This window comes from Sarcophilus harrisii, chromosome 4, assembly GCF_902635505.1.
Source record: "Sarcophilus harrisii chromosome 4, mSarHar1.11, whole genome shotgun sequence".
NCBI lineage: Eukaryota > Metazoa > Chordata > Mammalia > Dasyuromorphia > Dasyuridae > Sarcophilus > Sarcophilus harrisii.
The window spans coordinates 14724731-14746604 of NC_045429.1; the positions used below are offsets into that span (position 1 = coordinate 14724731).

At 41.6% G+C, this 21874-nt stretch overlaps 1 protein-coding gene across 4 annotated transcripts in view; it reads right to left on the bottom strand.

The window, feature by feature from the left end:
* Nucleotides 1-21874, bottom strand: part of PATJ (PATJ crumbs cell polarity complex component) — a 329924-nt gene that overhangs the window by 25130 nt on the left and 282920 nt on the right. For all 4 annotated transcript variants that reach the window (XM_031969002.1, XM_031969001.1, XM_031969004.1 and 1 more), the window contains exons 35-36: nucleotides 12330-12413; nucleotides 1986-2179 (exon numbers count right to left, since the gene is read on the bottom strand). In XM_031969002.1, coding sequence (XP_031824862.1) covers nucleotides 1986-2179; nucleotides 12330-12413 — 278 coding nt within the window. The remainder of the gene's footprint in view (nucleotides 1-1985; nucleotides 2180-12329; nucleotides 12414-21874) is intronic.

Consider the following 21874-nt stretch of genomic DNA (forward strand, 5'->3'; position numbering starts at 1 on the left):
GCCCCACAAGTTGGGGCACACTGCCCCCAAACCGCACGCCAGACTCCCAAGTGCTTTCTGAAAGAGCGCTTATTCCTGTAGTATAAACTTCCCGCAGAGTTTGCATTGACTCACTTGTGAGATGGCATTTCTTCCAGGAGAATGGAAGCTCCCTAAGGGCAGGCACTAGCTAGTTTGGGTCTTGGGTCTCTGGCACCGAGCACAATGACTGGCACAGAGAGCTGGCAGAATTGGCACTTGCCCATTTGTATGTATGAGGTTTCCTTCAGTAGAATGGAAGCTCCCTAAGGGCAGGCACTAGTTACTTTTGGTTTTGTGTCTATGGCACCAAGCACAATGACTGGCACAGAGCTGGCAGAATTGGCACTTGCCCATTTGTGGGTATGAGGTTTCCTTCAGTAGAATGGAAGCTCCTCTCTAGCACTAAACACAATGAGCGACACACATTGGACACTTTAGAAAGGTTTGTTCAGTTGTATTTATCTGTTTGGGTGTATGATGTTTCCTTCATTGGAAGTGAGCTCTTGCAGGGCAGGATAGGTGGGACGGGGGACTGGATTCAGGAAGATCTGAGTTCAAATTTAGCCTCAGAATCTTACTGGCTGGGTGGTCCAGAGTAAGTCACAGCCTCAGTTCCTTCATCTGTGAAATGAAGCTGATGATATGCCCTTCCACCCAGGGCTGTGGTAGGGAGCAAAGGAGATAACTTTGGAAAGCACTTAGCATGGTACCGGGTACACAGAAGGAACGATAGAAATGTTGGCTATTTATCTTTATCTTCCCCATCATCATCCTTGTAGCTCAAGCATCCAGAATGATTGACACAAAGTAGGATTTTTTTGTTTTGTTTTGTTTTGTTTTGCTGAGAAATTGGGGTTAAGTGACTTGCCCAGGGTCACAAAGTCAGGAAATATTAAGTGTCTGAGGCCACATATGAACTCAGATCCTCCTGCTCTATCCACTGCACCACCCAGCTGCCCCTGAGAAGAACAGTTTTGCAAATGTTGTAGCGTGCACAAAGGGAGTAATTCATAAAGCTAGAAAGCTAGACCTTGAAAGTCAGGTTGTAAAGGGATTTATTTTTGAATTCAATTTTATTTTCAGTTCCAAATTTTCTCCCTTCCATATCCCCTCTAATCCTACAAAACAAAACCCATTACAGTCATGTGTGCACAATCAAGCAAAACAAATTCCCAAATCAGCCATGTCCAAAAAAAAAAAATCTGCCTCAGTTTGCTCTCTGAGTCCATCAGCTTGCTATCTGGAGGTAGTTGGCAAGCTTCTTCCCGAGTCTTCTGGGACAGGGGTTGGACATTTTGTTGATCAGAGTTTCTAAGTCTTTCAAAGTTGCTGATATTGGAAACATTGTCTCCTGGCTCTGCTCACTTCCCTCTGCATCAGTTCATACAAGTCTTCTCAGATTTCCCTGAAACCAGCTGGGAAGGGCTTTAAATACCAAGAGGACAGTTTTGTATCTTACTGGAGGACACTGGGGAGATACTGGAGCTTCTCCACAGGGTCAACCCTATGCTTTAGGGATATCTCTTCGGCAACTGTGTGGGAGACAGATTAGAGAGAGGAGAAACTTCATAAGTGACATGCGAGTCTTTGGAAATGGTCCTAAGAGGACTGAAGTCCTACCTGCATGTGTCCCAGCTTCACTAGAATTAATGAGGAGGAGGGAGTGGCAGGAAGGAGGGGAAAATTTGGAACAAAAGGTTTTGCAATTGTCAGTGCTGAAAAATTACCCAGGCATATATCTTGTAAATAAAAAGCTATATAATAAATTAAAAAAAAAAGAAAATGAGGAATCTGGCTTTGAGATGATCGTACTTCAGTGTGTTTTTTGCTCATTGCTTTGGGGAAATTTGTATGTGTCACTGAACTCAGGGACAAATGGGGAGGTTCACGTGGTAGTTTTGTTTTCTTGTGAATCACAATCAAAGACCGGGAACCTCAAAGAAGAAATGATTTCAGCGCCTTACCGTTTCCCAACGATGCTTAGGCCCAGTCCTCGGCCCGTTTTCTTCTGAAGGTCCACGGGGAAAATCTCCAAATTTTCTTCATCTTTGTAATGTGCTTCATCCCTATAAACAACCAACTGCACTTTCTGGGGTGTTTTCCTCAAGGCGGTAATGGCTTCCTCGTGGCTGGCATTCCTCAGATCGATACCATTAACCTAGAAGAATAACAATGATCAGAGCAATTGTAATGAGCTCTTATGTTGGGTATAAACTATAGTTTTTGTTTGTTTGTTTGTTTATAGGCAATTGGGGTTAAGTGAAACCCCAGGGTCACACAGCTAGAAGTGTTATGGATCTGAGCTCATATTTGAACTCAGGTCCTCCTGACTTCAGAGCTGGTGATTTATCCATTGTGCCATCTAGCAACTCCCAAAGCTATAATTTGATAAATTATTTTTATATCATTTATTTCACTTATACCACCCAACAAGATAATATCTTCAGGAACTGAATTCGAGAAGGACCCGGGGCAATTATTACACCCATTTTTACAGATGAGGAAAACTGAGGCTCAGAAAACTGAAGTGACTTGCCTCAAATCCCAGAAATAGTAAATGAGGGAATTGGGCTTAGAGTCATTCTCCCAAACCACTTCCTCTTTCTATCCCTTCTTGCTGAGGTTCATTCCCAGGTTTCCTCACATGTGGCCCTCTACTGCACCTTTGATTACCAAGCTCTTTTAAAAGACTAGCTCAACAGAAGCAGGAGATCATTACACACTTCAACAACAATACTAAATGAGGATCAATTCTGATGGAAGTGGCTCTCTTCAACAATGAGAGGATTCAAACCATTCCAATTGTCCAGTGATGAACAGAACCAGCTGCACTTGGGGAAAGAACGCTGGGAAATGAGTGTGGACCACAATATAGCATTTCCACTCTTTCTGTAATTGTCTGCTTGCATTTTTGATTTCCTTCTCAGGTTATTTTTACCTTCTTCCTAAATCCGATTTTTTTCTTGTGCAGCAAAATAACTGTCTAAATATGTATACATATATTGTATTTAAAATATACGTTAGCATATTTAACATGTATGGGACTACCTGCCATCTAAGGGAGGGGGTGGAGGGAAGCAAGGGAAAAGTTGGAACAGAAGTCAAGGATCAATGTTGAAAAATCACCTATGCATATGTTTTGTCAATAAAAAGCTATAATAAAAAATTATAATAATTAATTAAAAAAAAGACTAACTCAAAACAATTTAGCAATTGATAGAAATTGCAGAGGCAGATGAAGGCTTGAGGTCAGGAAAATTTTCCTAACAATCAGAGGTAGTATCTGGCACATAGTAAGTGTTTAATCAAAAGTTTATTCTCCTCATGAGGGCTCTGGAGTCAAAAGCTATAGGACACCCACCCATTGGCTGTTTTAGCAGGGATTTTCATCCACAGAGGAGTGGGATAAGGGAGATACGAGATAATGCTGAGATTATGTGATTTTGGGGCTGGTGAAGACATGGCCTTTTTCCTCTCCACTGTCATGGAGGCTTAGGTTGCATTTAATGATTCCCCTCAGATTTCCTGTGTATTTCTAAGGGGTTTTTTGATGAGCTGAAGTATTACAGTAAGAGAGAAAAGAAAGGGTTCTGTCAGTTGGAAAGAGGGAACTGGTTGCTATATTCAGAGGAGTTCATTCAGCATTTGCACATGGGGCCCATGGAACAAAAGGGGGAAAACACTGGCTTCAGAGAACCTCAGGTGTTTGGCTGATTATTTTGCTTTTTCCCAATAGATGGCACACGAGACCATGATTTCACTCTATGTTAAGCAAGGGAAGAAAAAAGCTCAGACTACTACAGCTGAACTTTCTAATTTGCCAAATCTCTCTCTCTCTCTCTCTCTCTCTCTCTCTCTCTCTCTCTCTCTCTCTCTCTCTCCCTCTCCTTTCCTCTCTTTGTCTCTCTTTCTCTCTCTATCTCTGTCTCTCTCCTCTCTCTGTCTCTCTCTCACACACTCTCACACTCACACACACACACACACACACACACACCCTCTCACACAATATGGGTATTTAACCATAACAGTTTTGATTTTAATGAAAAGCATGGCCCCTCAAAGTCCATCAATCTAATACCACTGAAGCAGTCATTATTTAATACATCAATAATTCCTGAGACCACAAGCCTGTGCTCCATTCTCAGTTCAAGGCTTCCATTTATACCTCAGTTTATCACATACTATTCTGGACATGCCATTAAGGTCAGCTAAAAATATTAACTGATATATGGAATATCATGAAGAATTTTATTATAATCAATAAAGTCCCACAAAGATTATATGCATTTTTAGAAGCATAATAATAGGGTCCCCATATTTAACAGCTATGCATTTGTTTAAACAAAAGAGTCTGTCTACAGAAAAGGAAGAGTGAGGCAGCAGATGAAGGGGTTAATCAGGCAGGAACTCTCTGTTCCTTGAAACAGCCTATTTACAGAAGCTAGTCTGGGTAGATTTTACAGAATCAAAAAGCAGTGTACCATAATGGAAAGAGTGTGGTCATTGAACTTATGTCTGACTCAGCTCCATGGGTCAATGTTTCCTCATTTCTAAAATAGAAGTAGAGGCTAGATTAGATAATCTCTGAGGTTCCCCCCACCCCCAGCTCTGAATTTACAATCCTATGGTCCAGACCACTTTCCAAGGCTATAAATTACTGACAAGTTGCCAGTTTACAATGGTAGATAGAATTTCTAGCTTGGGATTTTCTCAAGCTAATGGAGTCACAAGTCTAGACCCCCAAAGGAACCAGGGCAGGAAGAGATAAACAAGAAGGTCAATGCACTCCATAAACTCATCCCACTTTTTAGCAAAAACTCTTTACTACAATTATGGGGGGAGAAAGGGGAGAGTGGAGAAGAGCACTGTTTTTACGATTCAGCAAGATAAAAATAGGAGTCAAGAGATCCTATCAATGAGTCAACAAATCCTCTTTCTGACTCAGTATGTTTATGATCTTGGGCAACGTATGTCTCCTCTTTAAGACTCAATTTCCTTCAATATAAAAGGAGGTAGTTGGACTAGATGGCATCTGAGGTAACTTTAGCTCTGGATCTGAATGACTCAAGGCATATAAACAAATGTTGAATTTTTACCTGCTCCCAAAGGAAAGACATTGTAATGTCAGTTGATTAAGTGCCTATTCAGAGCTAAGTGGGCGGCTAGATGGCACAGTGGATAGAGTTATAAGCCTAGAATCAGGAAGACTTATCTTCCTGAGTTCAAGTCTGAACTCAGTCAAGTCTGACATTTATTAGCTGTGTGATGCTGGGAACATCTTGTTTGGTTCCGTTTTTTCATTTTATAATGACCTGGAGAAGGAAATGGCAAACCACTTTAGTATCTTTGCCGAGAAAACCCTAAATGTGGTTACAAAGAGTCAGACATGATTGAAGCAACTCAACAACAATAAATATGACAGGCACTGTGCTGTGTCGGGGACTCAAAAAGAGGCAAAAAATCGTCTTTGTCCTCAAGGAACTCTTAGTCTAAGGGGAGAGACAATTATGTACAAAGAAACGATACACAGGATAAATAGGAAATGACTGAGAGGGAAGATACTGGAATTAAAAGGGGCTGGGAAAAGGCTTTCTGCAGAAAATGGGATTTAAGTTGGAGCTTAAAGAAAGTCAGGGAAGTCGTGGGCAGAAGTGAGGAAGGAGAGAATTCCAGTCACAGGGAACAACCAATCCAGGTATGGGGTGATATGGATCCGCACCAGGGGTGAGGCAGAGAGAAGGGGCATTAAGAACTTGAGGGTGAACCACAAGAAGCTGCAGAGGTGAAATCCACAAGACATGCTGCAGAGGTGAAATCCACAAGTCATGCAGCAGAGGTGAAATCCACAAGTCATGCAGCAGAGGTGAAATCCACAAGTCATGCAGCAGAGGTGAAATCCACAAGACATGCTGCAGAGGTGAAATCCACAAGTCATGCAGCAGAGGTGAAATCCACAAGACATGCTGCAGAGGTGAAATCCACAAGACATGCTGCAGAGGTGAAATCCACAAGACATGCTGCAGAGGTGAAATCCACAAGTCATGCAGCAGAGGTGAAATCCACAAGACATGCTGCAGAGGTGAAATCCACAAGTCATGCAGCAGAGGTGAAATCCACAAGACATGCTGCAGAGGTGAAACCAAAGACATGCTGAGAGGTGAAACCAAGACATGTCAAGGTGAAACCACAAGAATGCCAGAGGTGAAATTACAAGAAGCTGAGGGGAAATTACGAATGCTGCAGAGGTGAAATCCACAAGACATGCTGCAGACGTGAAATCTACAAGACATGTTGCAGAGCTGAAATCCACAAGACATGCTGCAGAGGTGAAATTCATAAGACATATTGCAGAGGTGAAATCTATAAGATCCAAAAGTGAAACTGATAGACCTTGGAAACAGCTTGGATATGGATGGGTGGGTGGTTGGGGGGAGACTGTAAGAAATAGTGAGGAATCCAGGATTCTTCCTGGGTTGTTAGTCTGAGGGTTGGGAGTATGATGTTACCCTTGACAGAAATAGAAAAGGGGAAGGATTAGTGGTAGAGATAATGAATTCGGTTTTGGACAGTGAGTTTAACATGTCTATCGGACAGCTAGCTTGAGATGTCTGAAAGGCAGTTGGAGATGTGAGACTGGAGCCATTAATATAGCATGATTAAGGGTCAGGCTAACTTGTTGTTCCTGGCACAGGACATGTCTGACTTTAGATATTTTCACTGATATTGTTCACTAATTGTATGTCGGCTCCTCCATTGACTAAAAGCTTCTTAAAATGATATAGAAATGTTTGTTAATTTCCCACCCCTACTCCCCCCACCTTGAGGGTAATTTTATCAAAATCAAATAGCTGTTTCTGGGTAGGTAAAAAGGTAAGGACAGAAAGTCAGCAGTGTAAGGCACCTGAGCAAGAGAAAGTTTAAGATTATAACTTGAGAATTATAGGGTTGGAAGACAGGATGGTTTTTTGCCAACTCTGAGGTGGAATACTAGCACTGAGGTTGTACTAGAGCAAAGGGCATCTTCATTTGGATGGAAAATGAGCTAAATGCATCTGAGGCCATCTGATAGAGCAATGGGGCTAGGAGTCAGGAAGGTTTGGGTCTGAATTCAGTCTCTCACATTTCCTTAAAGTGTGAGCCTGGTCTGTGCCTCACTGTAAAAGGAGGAGAATATGGAGAGCCTCAGTAATCTCTCAGAATGCTACCAACTCTAAATATATGATCTCTTTAAAAAAAATGTAAATTATTTTTAACATTTCATCTTCATTTCTAAATATCTTTCTCCTTCCACTACTAGGCAAGGCAGCTCTTCAAGAATGAATAGAACACACACACACACACACACACACACACACACACACACACTCCCATAGAAAAAACTGGCCAAAAGTCTGACAGTTTGGGCATGATTTTACTACCATAGCTCCCCATCTCTGGAAAGAATGATCATTTTCTCTTCCACTCTTCCTTCTTTTTTCCCTCCCTCCCTTTCTTCTTCTCTCCTTTTACATCTCTCTCCCCCTCCCTCTTTCTTTCTTTATTGTTGTGGACATTCTGTACAATTTCTTCTCTGGCTTATCTGTTTGATCACCTTTACCTCAGAGATTCATTCTGTGATATTCTTACCCATTCCCTTAAGTTGCCGAGGTTTTTGTCCATAACTTGTACCAACTAATCCTGGTCAAGTGTCATGCAAATCCTTGCAACGGGCCAAAATGGGACCATAAAGGAGGACTAAAGCACAGGGTGATGCCATATGTACACTGAGCAGGGTAAATCCAGGATGACTGGAGAAATCGCTCAGAACGGGTCCACCACGTCAACACCTTCCGAGTCCTGTTAGGTTATTATATAACCAAATGAGATCTTTGTTTTCCAAACTATGCCTGGCCTGGCCTGTCTGGCACTAAAGTCATGCTAGGATGGATTCCTGATGGAGATGACAGACTAGCTTTTCCTGGATGGTCTGAAAAGGAAGATACAGATCCATCTGTTCCATAGAACGAGGCCAGGCACTCGACAGGCAGGGAGACAGATCAGTGGGCATTTCCAATTCTGCTTCCTGCTCTGCCATGTTTACGCTACACATGCTCATTGGCAGTGAATGTGGCGATGCACGGGCAGGGGAATGTCACTAGAATCACAGAATCTCAGGCAGCAGGGACCTCTGGGACCATCTGGGACCATTCCTGACCTAGAATCTCTCTACAGCATATTGGATATGAGATCATTCAGCCCTGGCTTGAAGACTGCCCGTGAAGAAGAATAAACATCGTGTCTCAGATTTTCATTTTGAGGTTCTGACTTGTGGTTAGAGCTAGTCCGAAAATGGCGTGGGCTGCATTGGGAGGTGATGGATTCTCCGTCCCTGAAGATTCTCAACAAGAAGCTGGATGACTGCGTGTGTGATCGAGAAGAGTCTTATTCAGGTATTCAGCCTGTTCCTTTTCACAGGCTGTCCCCAGACTTGGAAAGCACTGCCTCTTCACCTCTCTACTCAGTAATATCCCCAGTTTCCTTCACTCAGCTCAAACACTACAAAGGAGAAGACACCATCATCCCACGCTAATGGTCTCCTCCCTGGAAAAATTACCTTGTATTCTTTGTGAATTTTCCATAGATATATCTACCAGTTCCACAGACCTTGCAAAGACTTCCTGGCTTCTTCCAGATGACCACACATATATAATTCAACGCTATGAGGGCTTAATGCTTAGAGGAGATGATGCATTCCCCATGTTGGCCACTGAGAAAATTCTGATGACTCAGAGTGTCTTTAAAAATGAGCGACCACAAACTTGGGGCTCTCCTCTCTCTGGTTTGGACAATGTCCACACTGCTCTGATCTGCTGCTTAGGGTGGAGGAAAGGCAGCTCACTCTAGCCCTGATACCAACTGCCTGTGACCATGAATAATTGGCAGCTAGAGCTTATGGGCTGCTTAGGGAAGCCTGCCTATTTTCGAGCTTCCTCCTTGTGTGTTTGTCCTTTCCTGAGTTGATGAATGAGTATCAAGCTGAGGGTGGATGTGTCCAGATACAAAAGGGTCCTCATGAGTTGAAAGCCTTTTTTGTTTGTTTGTTTGTTTTTTTAAATAATACATGGAGCTGACTGATGGCAGGGAAATTTCTGCACTGAGGAGGATGAACCTTACTGCTGGGCTAGCTTGTCAAATGCAACAGAATTAGAAGGCTCTAGAACAGGACTGAGGCAAAACCGTTTAGATGGATTTAAGGAGCAACCTTCCTAGTAAATATTACAGTAATATAGCAGTGCTGCTTGTTTGTCTTTCTGTCAATGAGTGCTTGTGTGCATTGTGGGTTGGGCATTGCTTTTGCGAATGAGAAATAAATAGCTGTCCCATATCTGATTCATATAGTGCATTTGGTACCTCTCTGTTCTTTCCTTATAGAGAAACCCTAAGCATAAGCTAAAACCAAAGCGACGATAAACTCTTCCTGAAGGTGTCTGGATAGAGATATAAGGAAGTAAAGAGTGTAAGAAAAGGGAGATTATGCCTGAGGTGGTTGTACACACCTGGAGTTCTTGTTACCAGGGAGGCTGACTTTGGTGGATTGTGTCAGCTCAGGGAGGGTTAAAGCTGAATAGTTGTCTACACTAAGTTCCATATCAAAATGGTAAGTCCTTGGGGTATAGGGAGAACCACCAGACTATCTAGGGAAGGGTTTCAGAAGGGAACAGGTGAAAGCTTTTGTGCTGATCAGCAGTGGGGTCCCATTTCTATGGCACCTTAAGGCTTAAAAAGTGCTTTCAAAATGTAATTACATTTGATTCTTATAATTTCCCTGAAAGGTAGGTATTTCTATTTTATAGATGAGGAAACTGAGGCAGACAAGTTAGGTGACTTGCCTATAGTCATAGAACTAGTATTTGTTTAAGGGTATATTAGGTCATCCGGACTCCAAGTCTAGCTCTCTATGACTGGGCTTGGGAGTGGCAGCTGTACTTCTAGCTGAGATAATAAGAGAGACTTAGTCTTATAAAAGAAAAAAAGAAAAAGAAAAAGAAGGGAGGAAGAAAGAGAAAAGAAATGAAGAAAGGAGGGAAAGAGGAAAAAAATGAAGGAAGCAAAGGAGGAAGGGGAGAAGGCAGGAAAAAAAGAGAAGAGTTAATCCTATAATTAGAATACAGGAAGCTCAGGACCAAACCTAGTACAGACCATGTGCATGGATGAATCCAGACAAGTCTCCTTGGTGGAAATGGAGAGGATGCTGTGTACCAGAGTTTTGGAACCAGCAATGGGCGGCTTGACGTTGGGCATATATATAGAAATCTTACCCAAAAGAACTTAAGCTCCCTGAGAGCAGGGACAGTTTCATTTTTGCCTTACATATTAAATATTGCCACATGGGCACACAATAGGTGTTTAATAATGCTTATTTGGTGACTGAGATATGGGTTAAATTAGATGGCCTTTGTGGCCCCTTCCAAACTTGAGTCTCTGTGATTTCTTCATCATGGGAAACTCTCCCTATTAATGCTATATTAGTACCTGCAATACAGACTGAGAGATGCTTGGGACACTGGAAGTTTGAGTGACTTCCCTACAGCAACTGTGTGTCTAGATATTTGGACCAGAACTTTCTTACTCTAAAACTGCCCCTCCATCCAGTCTGTCTTCTGTATGGTAGACAAGTGGGTAACACAATGTGGACGGTTGTCTTGTCTAATTTTGTCTAGTTTGTGATCCCTCCTCTTTTCATTGGCTAGTGAGGGATGAGAAGGATGGGATGGGATGGGATGGGGCATATGCTGCCAGGAGCTGCTGTGTTGGTTGGTTTTGCTGAATTATTTTTCTTTGCTACAAGGAGAGAGGTCCGCATAGAAAAGATCACGATGTACTGGGTAAAAACACGAATACAATTTTTGAATAAGTTTCTTTCACTTTAAGGAAATTTAACAATATTGACCCTTGGCGTCCTCACCATCAGTGTAGGAGCTGGCTATGGTTCACAGCATGTGAGCAGTCGACCTTTTCCAAATATTCAATTAAGGAGTCGCTGCCCTCTCTCCCTTTTACCTCATCATGCTAATTACCAGCTTTGGGTAAATCCTAGCTGATTATAAAAGGAGAAAAACCTAATCATTAAAACCATGTTCTGTGTTAAAAACTATTAAGCCCATCCCCAAAGAGGCCCCCCTCTGTTTTGCTAACCCTATACACATATAATATAATGAACCCACTGGGAATATCACTTGTTCCAGCGTGGAAATACAGTCAAGGTCTGCCTTGAGATAGCTTGCGCGAGCCAAGCCTGCTTTCACCTTGTAGTCAGGGTGGTTACACCTTTAACCCCTTCCTTTCCATATTTTCTAACCCATACTTGGCTCTCTGGTTTCCTCCCCAGAGACAGAAGCCACTGCCGGCTGAAACCCAATGATGTCAGCCTTCCTGGGTTATATGAAAGTCACTAAGCAAAACGCACACATGCTCACCATAAAATGTTAACTAGTAAATTAAATTCCTCCAATAAAGGAAATAAATGTTGCCTAAAGGCTTCGGGCTACAGTCAGCTCTTTGGTCCACCCTACACAAATCTCCGGTTGTGGCTTCTCCTTCACCCAGTTATTGGCGCTGGACTGCCACGCTCATGACCACGCAAAGTCATGACAGATTAAAAAAACCTGCAGAGATGGAGCCATGGGCAAAGGATGGTGAGCCAACAGGAGAGCCCAGAACTGCACTCCATCTGACCAGGAAAACCAGTGGGGAAAGGGCTGAGTTGTCCATTCTGACACTGTTTAATTGGTGTAATTCAATTATGTGTCTTGAGAAAACCATTTTCAGTGCATTTTCAGTGGGAGCCAGTATAAACACAAAAGAGGGAGCACAGTAGATAATGAACCAACTTTAGATTTAGGGGAAGTAAGTTCAATCCCACCTCTACCATATGCTGTGACTCAGGGAGAGACAATCTATCAGGCAGAGCAAGTGCTCCGAGATCATAGACGATCTGCCTTGGTGGAGAGAATTCCTTCTTGTTCAGCTTTGTCCAATTTTTTGTGACCCTATTTGGAGTTTTCTTGGCAAAAATGCAGAAACGATTTGCCATCTCTTCTCCAGTTCATTTTGTAGATGAGGAAACTGAGGCAAACAGGAGTAAGTGACTTGTCTGGGGTCACATAGCTAGTAAGTGTGGAGAGGCTGGATGGGTGCTCTGTTCACTGCACCATCCAGCTGCCCTGGGAATTTTCTTACACCAAGGAAATTACTGATCTGCCCCTCTTGTGGACAAAGGGGAAGTCATTTGCGAGATTTCATTTCAAAGCAAAATTCAAACCATTTACCTCTAAAATCTGGTCACCAGCCCAAAGTCTTCCATCTCTGGCTGCTGCTCCTTCTTCATATACTTCATGAATCACTATAGCATCCTGTCAAAAACATGCCCACAAACAAGTTTTCATTACTTCAATCCAATAAAGAGCTACTTATAAACATCTAAACACCCGGCCCTGGGGATACAGAGAAAAAAAGTTCCCACCCACAGGGAGTTTGCCTTCTAGCTGGGGGATACAATAGGCATTTGTGCCATACACCGTGCTGCATGTAGAACATACAAAAACAACCATGAAAGAGATAAAGACTCCTCACAAGTTGTCACCCATTCTTGCACTACAAATGACGCAAGCGACCCCTAAGAAGGTCATGTAGATAGAGGGCCTGTTTAACCTCATAAAGAATTACTCAAGATCAGCTTATTAGCTTCCTCTTCTCTGAATTGTCCAATAGAATATTTTTGTGGAGAATGTCTTCAGTGATGCTTTTGTTTGTAGCTGCTGACCACCAATGACCCGTGGGTGAACTGTGATCCATTTTATATTTTATGGTAAAATTTGAAACCAGGCTATGCTATTCATCTCTATGGACATTTCAGAATTTGGCAGAGGCAGTCTATTAAACACGAATCTGAAGCTTAATGGGGAGCAGAGCTAGTTAGCCTGTGAGGTCTAATTTATGTGGAGTAATGAGAGAAGGGACTGAGATTGAACACACAGTATAATAATTAGTTAGCTAGAAAGAACGGAGTTGATTGGAGACCGGCTGAACAAACTGCGGTATCCTGAAATAACTGAATATCTTATGGGGCAGAATGGATAGCACGATGAATTCAGAAACAATGGAAAGATTTGCATGAATTATGCTAAGGGAATCTAATAAAACCGTGAAAACAACTGACGGGAGTAGAATAATATAACTGAGGTCAATAAAACAATGTTGAAGCGGATCGCTAACAATCAAACTTGGCCCCAGAGAAGAGAGAATCAATTTACGACCTTCTCTTTGGAGAGGTTGGGGGGACAAAGGGGCAGAATGCTGCATATGCTATCAGAAAAGGGGTTCTATTCCATGATTTTTGCCTAACTATATATCCTTGTTATAATGTTGGGTTGGGGAAAGGAAGAAAGATACAAATTAAGGTCTTAACAAAGCTTTATATAATGTTGGCTAAGATCCTCACTAACCTATCACTTACTGTCCCAGGTACAGTGAATTACATGGAAAAAAAAAAAAACAGTCAACTATGTCTACAAAGAACTAAAAGTCAATGTATTATGTGTGATTAATTTTTTTAAACATCAAAGTCATCTCTTTGTGAGACCATACATTTATTACAAAGATGGTGCCATTGATAAGATTATATCTGGGATCTCTTTGGAAGTTGCACAATCTTTTGCGTAGTTACAAATACACAGAAAGATTTCCAATCAACCAGTTTTTATGATGAGTCTGTTTTGTGGTAGATAATATATTAGGGATTTACTGGGGAGTAAAAGGACCACTCCCTCCCCTCCAAAAAAAAAAATCTCAAACCACTTCCTGCCTTCAAGGAACTTATAATCTTTTGGGGAGAAAATGTATACATAGGGAAGTGAACAGAAAATATGCATGGAACAAATTCAAAGGAATTGGGGGATTGAGTAGGGGATAGAGTAAGAGAACATACTAAGTCTCCTGTGGGAGTGAGCATCTGAGTTGTACTTTGAAGAAAGACAAGGAGTTTAAGAGATAAAGTTCAAGAGTGAGAACATGGAAGAACAACTGGAAAAATACACTAAACATGGCTAAAAGTCTGGGCAAAGGTGGAAGAGAGAGATAGTATCCAAGGGAAAAGGAGGTCAAGTTTTCGGGAACATAAAGAGTAATAAGGTAGAAAAGATTGAAGAGATAGATGGAAAATAGTTGTGAAAAGCTTTAATAAAGCAAAAATAATACAAACGAAGATAAAGAGTTGACAAAATGACGTCTATTTGTGGATGACTTCAAGGTTTACTTAAAATATATAAGAGAATCAACTTGAGATGATAATATTAGCAAAAATACATACCACCAAAGAAATCCACAAATCAACACTACCATTATATTATAATACAAACTGAAAGATGAAAATAGAAAGGGAAGGTTTTTTTTTAATTTGGAATAATTACAAAATATATAAAATATTTGGAACGCCACTCAAAGAACACTCAATACTTAGATAGATTCAGTCACAAAAAGCCCCTTTTAAAATATAGAATAATACAAATTGCTGGAAGATCCTTCAGTGTTCATGGCAGGGTCATGCCAAAATAAAAATGACAATGCCAGCAAAACTGATTTATAAGTTCAAAGCTTTACCAAATAAACTAACAAAGTGATACTTCACAGAGCTAAATAAAATACAAAGAAAATTCACCTGGAGAAACAATCTGGAACATCAAGAGAAATAATGATAATACAAAAATAAAGGGAGAATTAGCACTTTGGGACCTCAAAATATATTTTCAAGAAACAATCATTCAAGACCATTTGATACTTTATTTTTTAAAGAAGTAGATCAAGAGAACAGAGTAAGAAGAATCAGAAATAAATAAATCCCCAAACCCAGTATTCAGTAAAACTGAAAGATATGCATTATGCAGGAAACAACTCCTTATTTGAGAAAAATTCCTGGGGAAATTGAAGTGTAGTCTGATAAAAAATAAGACTAAATTAGTATGTGTGTGTGTATATATATATATATATATATATATATATATATGAATCAAGTCATATACTTTTTTTTTTTTACTTTTCTTTTTTTTTTGCTAAGGCAATTGGGATTAAGTGACTTGCCCAGGGTCATACAGCTAGAAAGTGTGAAATGTCTGAGGCTAGATTTGAACTCAGATCCTCGACTTCAGAGCTGGTGCTCTATTCACTGTGCTACCTAGCTGCCCCAGATCATATACTTTTTATAACTAAAGATGAAGTATTAATTCTAACCAAATAAGAGCTAAAAGAAATCACAAATTTTGGTTAAAAGAAAATTAAAAAGTTTTGAAGAAATAAAATTTGCATCAAAGATAACAAGGGAAGTTGTTGACTAGGAAAAATTCTTTTTATCAAATTTATCTGATAAGTAGTTGATGTTTAAGATATATGGACAATTAACAGAAATCAATCTACAATGAAATTTTATTTCCCAATAGAAAAGTGGCCAAAGGACAAGGACAATTTTCAAATAAAGAAACTATTAGTAATTATGTGAAAGAATGCCCTGAGACACAGTTAATGTGATAAATGCTAATCAAAGCAACTCTGAAGCAAAGATTGTAAAAGATCAAAAGAGTTAACTTGGGAAAGAGTGTGGTGAGTCCTGCACCCCAAAGTGTGGGATTGTGAATTCCTAGAAACCAATTTGTCAAAGCAATTTAGAAGTACATAACCTTTGACCTAGAGGTCCCACTGTTAGGAATATGTCCCAAGGAAGTAATTATCAAAAAGAAGTCCTAATGTGCACAAACAGATTTATATCCGCTCTTTTTGGGGTAATGGAGAAGTGGAAATAAGGGAATGCTCACCACTGGGAAAAGGCCAACCAGAGGGAGTATATGGCTACTCATGTATTAGGGTACATGATGAATAAAGGGAAGAAGGGACTGCTTGTTGAAATGATCAACACAAGGATATTCAAAGGGACAAGAACAATATAAATTGAGGGTTCAACTGCTACAAAACAATTACAAGAACAAAATAGAAAACATGAGGGTTATTTGGCCCCAAAGAAACAACAAGAAAAGACAACTCCTTTTGTTTCTGCAGATAAATAGGGGTTGACAGGTATATGATATTGCAACCAATATCCAATTGTTTTAACATGTTGATTAATTTTGCAGAAATCTTTTCTTCTTAAAAAAAAAAAAAAAAAGATGGCTCCCAGGAGGGGGAAAAGGCTTGTCTACAGAAAAAAATTTATCTATTCTCCCCCGCCCCAGAAGAAATCAGGAGCCGCTGAAATTTCTTGTATAGAGGAGTAAAATAGTGAGATAGAAAATAATATTTTCACATGAATTTAGGAGCTGGCTGGATCCAAATAACAGTCATCAATGGCTTAATGTGAACTTGTTAGGTTTTTGTACTTGGCTCTAAAAGGGTTTATCAATGGTTTGGACAAAGGTATGAAATAGCTAACAATGCAGATGACAGTGTCAGGAAGCAATGATCTTGACAGGCCACAACATTTTGCCAAATCTAACCCAGTGAACTCTGATAGGGACAAGGAAATTCTGACATTGGAGTCTAAGAAGTCCATTTTATAGCATGAGAGGAGAGATGAGCTAAGAAAGCACTTTTTCTGAGGAAGTTCCAAGGGCTTTAGTGGATTCCAAATCTCACTGGAGCAAACTGAGTGACCTGGCAGCCCCCGGAACTAATATGTTCTTAGGCCAAATTAGGAGGTCACACCATGGCCTAAGAGATATTTCCTCTGCCCATACCTAGAACAGTGGGTTCAATTCATGTTACTTGCCCCATTTTTGGAAGAACAATCGATAAACTGAAGAGTGTGGTAAAAATCCTTACACTGTATGGGTATCAATCAAGGGAACTGGAGATAATTAGTTTGGAGAAGATGCATTAGCCTTGTTCTCCTTGTCTATCGAAGAAAAGAAATTGCAGCCATGGTTAGAAGTTGGGAAAAGAGATTTGAGCTTGGTGTAAGGGGAAACTTCCCAAAGGAGAAAGCTATTCCAAAATGAAACACTGTCCTCTCACATCATCTCCCATTCTCCAGGGGAGGAGATGTAACACAAAGAGCACAATTCTCATCTGTCACATAATGGAACTCAGCCTTGGGATGGTGAAGTCATTTGCCAGAAGTCATCCAGGTATCACAGATCTGAGTTTTGAGGTTGGAAAGAATCCCTACCCACCAAAAGAATCCCCACGTCAACACCCCGAAGCATGTGTCCTGCCTCTGACTAACGGCCTTGGAGGAGGAGATCATCCCCAACTTCAGGTGGCCCGTTCCACACTGTTAGGAAGGTTTTCTGGGATCCTAAAGTTGCTTCTGTGTAGCTTTCACCTACTGTGTCCAGTTCTGCCCTTTAGAGAACATTAAATCAAGCCTATGGTAAGAGCTCCAGAAGCATTTAAAGCTGATCCCGGGCACCCAGTCTGGCCCAGAGTCTTCTGACCAATTGGGCTCTTCATAATGCTGGGGTCAACCTCTGGATACTTGGTAGGTTATCAAGATCCTTTCTAACCCGGCCAAAACTGAACCCGGGATTTCAGGGGAAGGCTGACAATGGCAGGGCAAAAAAGAGGGACAAAAGAAATTAGGAAATTTGAATCCAGAAATGGAGGGCTTTTCTCCCTATGGGAACGAAAACAAGAATCAGGTTAAAAGTCACCTATAGTTCCAGGACTAAGATTTTTGACCCTGTATTTATTTCCTTCTTTTCCTCCCGGTAGAAGGTTTGGGAATTTGGGGAACAAATTCAAATGAGGTGAATTCGGCTCAAGTACGATCCTCAACAGGACTGGGCATCTCTGAGAGAGCTTCGCTCGAGCCAGCCTCTGGCTTCCTCATTGGCAATAACCGGGAGCAGTTACGACACGACATCCCGTCACGGACCCCACTGCACCCAGTCTCTCTCTTTGCGAATCTCCCAACAGTTTAAGTGAAATGATGAGAAAGTAAAAACTCTGGGCGGAATCCCACTGGCTTCTACTCGTCGCTTCTCGGACGCTCGAGGGCCATTTGTCTAGGTGGGGGCATGTATGGTCTGGAGAGTCTTCTTTTTGGCTGCTGGAATAAATAATGTCTCCTGAACTGACACGGTGATAAATAGAAGGATTTAAGGACTTTAAGACACTCGGTCCTGAAGCTACAACGTGCCAGAGATGAGAAAGATGGGATAGTGAATGGGCCACTTGAGTCAGGAAGGACCTAGTTCAAATACAGCATCAAACACTTATTGGCTGAGTTAACCCGGGCACGTCACTTAATCACTGCTTGCCTCAGTTTCTTCATGAGAATAAAATGGGGCTAAGAGCCCCTAATTCACAGCATAGTAGTGAGGATTAACTGAGATATTTGTAAAATACTTTTCAAATCTTAAGCTCTTTATAAATGCTATGGATTATCATCCTCACTGCCACCAAGAGTGATAAAGGGAAAAGTATATTTATTTTGGAGTCTGAAGACTTATTTGGGGCATCGATTCATTTCAGTAAAATTTAACTGCATCAACACCCTGGGTATCCTGCCAAATGCCCCCAGCCCTGGTTCTCTCCACCTGCCCGGAAGGGAGGAAGGTGGGGGGAATTAATACACACTGCTGTGGAATTCCTGCTGAGAAGCTGGGGGAATGAAGGAGGAACAGAAAGAGGGAATATATACATCAAGCACCTACTATGAGCTGGGCATTGTGCCAAGTGCTAGGCAGATTTTAGTTGATTTTTACAACGACTTGTGAGGTGGGTATTGTTATGATCTTTCTAAAGAGGAAGAAACCCACTTATTGAGGGTCAAAAACTAGTAAGTGTCTGGGGCTTGATTTGAAGTAGGGAAGGTTCTGGGCCCAGGGCCCTATCCACTGAGTCACCTGGCTGTCTCTGGGTGAGCTAGCCTGACTGGTGAATGAGTAATCTGTCTGAAGTTAGCCTCGGACCATGCTCTCTCCCTCTCCATTCTGGACATCTCCCATCTGCTTTGTTGGTATCTCCCCTGCCACCCCTCTGTGCTTGAAACAGAACCCAACAATCCTCCGCCTGCTCCTCCCAGACCTGTGCCAGTCAATTTCCCTTTGGATCCATCCCCCAGTTCTTGACTTCCCAAACTTCCCCAAACTTCCCAAGACTTGAGTTCAAGTCTTTCCTGCCCAAGACTCCTTGATGTGAGTCATCTTCCCCCATTAGGATGTAAGGTTCTTGAGGGCAGGGCCTCCTTCACTGTGGTCTGGCACACAGCAGGAGCTCGGTAAATGTTGATTAACTGTTTCCTCTGTTGGCCAAATGGAAATGATCCCTTTTGGATAATGATTTGAGCTTGGAATCCTAGAATCTCAAAGTAGGAAGGAGAACTTAAGGGGCCAATTAGTGGAGGATCTTATACTATGTCCTTCACAAATGGTCATCTACTTGTCTGAACTGAGGCAGAGGAAGTAAGTAAAGCAAAATAGAGAGATGCTTCGGGCCTTGGGCAATTAAGGAATTATCTTGTTGGACTCTGAACACTTGATTTTCTTTTTTGCTTTTCATTAGCTTGGTGAGAGACAATTGAGAAGGAGGGAATCTAGATTTTTGTTGATTAAAAGAAATAAAACTAAGTTTTAAAAAACCTCACACACCCAAAACAAATGATCGTCCATCCTTTGTTGGGAGCTGGTCACCCTGGGTGAACAATCTACCTCCTAAGGCTCTCATACTTAGGATACTTTTTAGTGGGACCAGCCTCAATGGAATTCCCTCCCACTCTCAGAAATGGCGGAAGTCCAAGAGTCCAGCGTGTGGAGGGGAATGGCCCCTGAGGCTACAAAGACAAAAAGGAGTGAGAAGCTTGAGGTCCAAAACTGGGTTTCCATTCGATTTTAAGAGGGTCAGGCCCAATGGTCAGGTATACACTGGCTGACACGCACACCAAACTAGTTATCATTCTGAGGGCAGTGGATTTATTCCTGAGGGTCAGTTTTGGCAAAGAAGGAGTACCTGATTTGGGGCAGAGGAGTGAATTAGTAGCTGCAAGGAGAAAAAAGGACAAAATTACAGGAAGAAAAAAACTCACAAGAAGCTTTGACTAAGGAGCTCCTGGATCACTAAAACAAAAGCTCTGTTTGGGCCAACCACCAATTCCTTCATTTGCAGATGGGGAAACTGAGGCCCAGAGAAATGAATTAGCATCTCCAAGGTCACCCAGGCAATGACCATCAAAAGCAGGATTTGTTGTCTGACTCCAGAGCCATTATTTATACTGATTTCTATGTCAATCTGAGGGACTCCAGTTACCGTAACAGACTTCTTTATCAGTGAACCCCACAAATGATTTGCCTGGGGTTCTCGGGGGAACTAAACCCTGAAGTAGCAGCGAGGGGAATTCCCGTGTTTCAGTGTGCCTGATACAAAGAAAACAGCCATCCTTTTCCTTCTGGGTAAAGCTGCCATCATGCAGATAACAGTATCATTAATAAACATACCAACCACACCACAAAGAGGCAAGTGGATTGTGATTATAAACTTGAAAGGCCCCGAGGCTTTCAGGCACCCTTGCACTTGGGGAATTAGCAAAGAAGGGCTCCCATGAATTGCCGAGTACCCACAATCACCCTTTTATGGGGGAATTCTGTTTTTTTCCTGTTAATTTTTGGTTTTTGTTCGTTTGTTGTTGGGTTTTGGGTTTTTTGGGGGGAGGTAGAAGGTCTTTTACAAGGGGATCTTTCCAGGTCTGCAGAAGATTGATTGATTTAACTGGGATGCCTATTGCCTCCTTGCTAATGAAGGCTAAGCCCTTTTCTGCAGACATAATAGACGCCATAACATAAACAGCGTGATACGAGAGGCATCGAGTTCCTGCCGGCAGCATATTTTATTTATATCACTAAAGCGCCAGACATAATATTGGCCGTGCTGATAATATGTAATCAATACTGACAGCAGTTTCCCTATTTGAATAGGAATAGGAATGATTTCATTAGCATAAAGAAACCCCTCTCTGAGAATTGTAGGGAAAGTTTCTTTACTGATGGAAATTTTAGCATTTAGGAGAATTAGACAACCATTTATAGTTAGGAAGGGAAAATGTGGACAGGTATGAGTTGGGTGCAACAGACTCTCCGGCTCCTTTCATCCTTGACGCTGTCAGTTAATCGGTCAACAAGCACTTCCTAATTACTTCCCGTGGGCCCTGGCCCTGTGCTGAGCACAAAGTTTTCCAATCAATTAACAAACATTTAATAAACGCTTACCATTTGGCAGACACCACGCTAGGTGTTGGGGACATAAAAGAAGGCAAAATGTGGACTAATTGATTGCTCTGTTGACTCAATGAAATCATCCCTCTCAGATAATGATTTAAAGATTTTTATGATTTAGGAATCCGGGAATCTCAAAGTAGGAAGGGGAACCAATCGGCCGGGCCATGTGAACAAGTTCCAGCCCTCAAGACTCAGATTCTAATTGGGGAAATAACGTTTTTTTAAAAATGATACATACAAAACTATCCCAGGGGAAAGGCGCTAGTAGTGGGGCTAGGAGACTGAGAAAGATATTCCCCCATGACAAGCTTATATAATACCACGGGCAAAACAGCTCTCCTTCCCACTGGCCCCAACCCCAAGACTCTCACCTCCTGACTGCTGACGCTCGTCCAATATTAACAGCAATCTGAAACGTTCAGCTAAATATCTCGGCAGTAAAACAGCCAATATAATAAAGAGAATGAATCGGTGGTCTCATGTAAGACCATTTTATGGGTTGCAATACTGAAATGTTTCTCTTCACGAGGTCAAAGGGGAACCTGTTTTCCATTGAATTGCAAAATCTTATTATGGACAGGGGTCACTTGCCAAGGTTCATAAGAAAGTTTGCCCACATC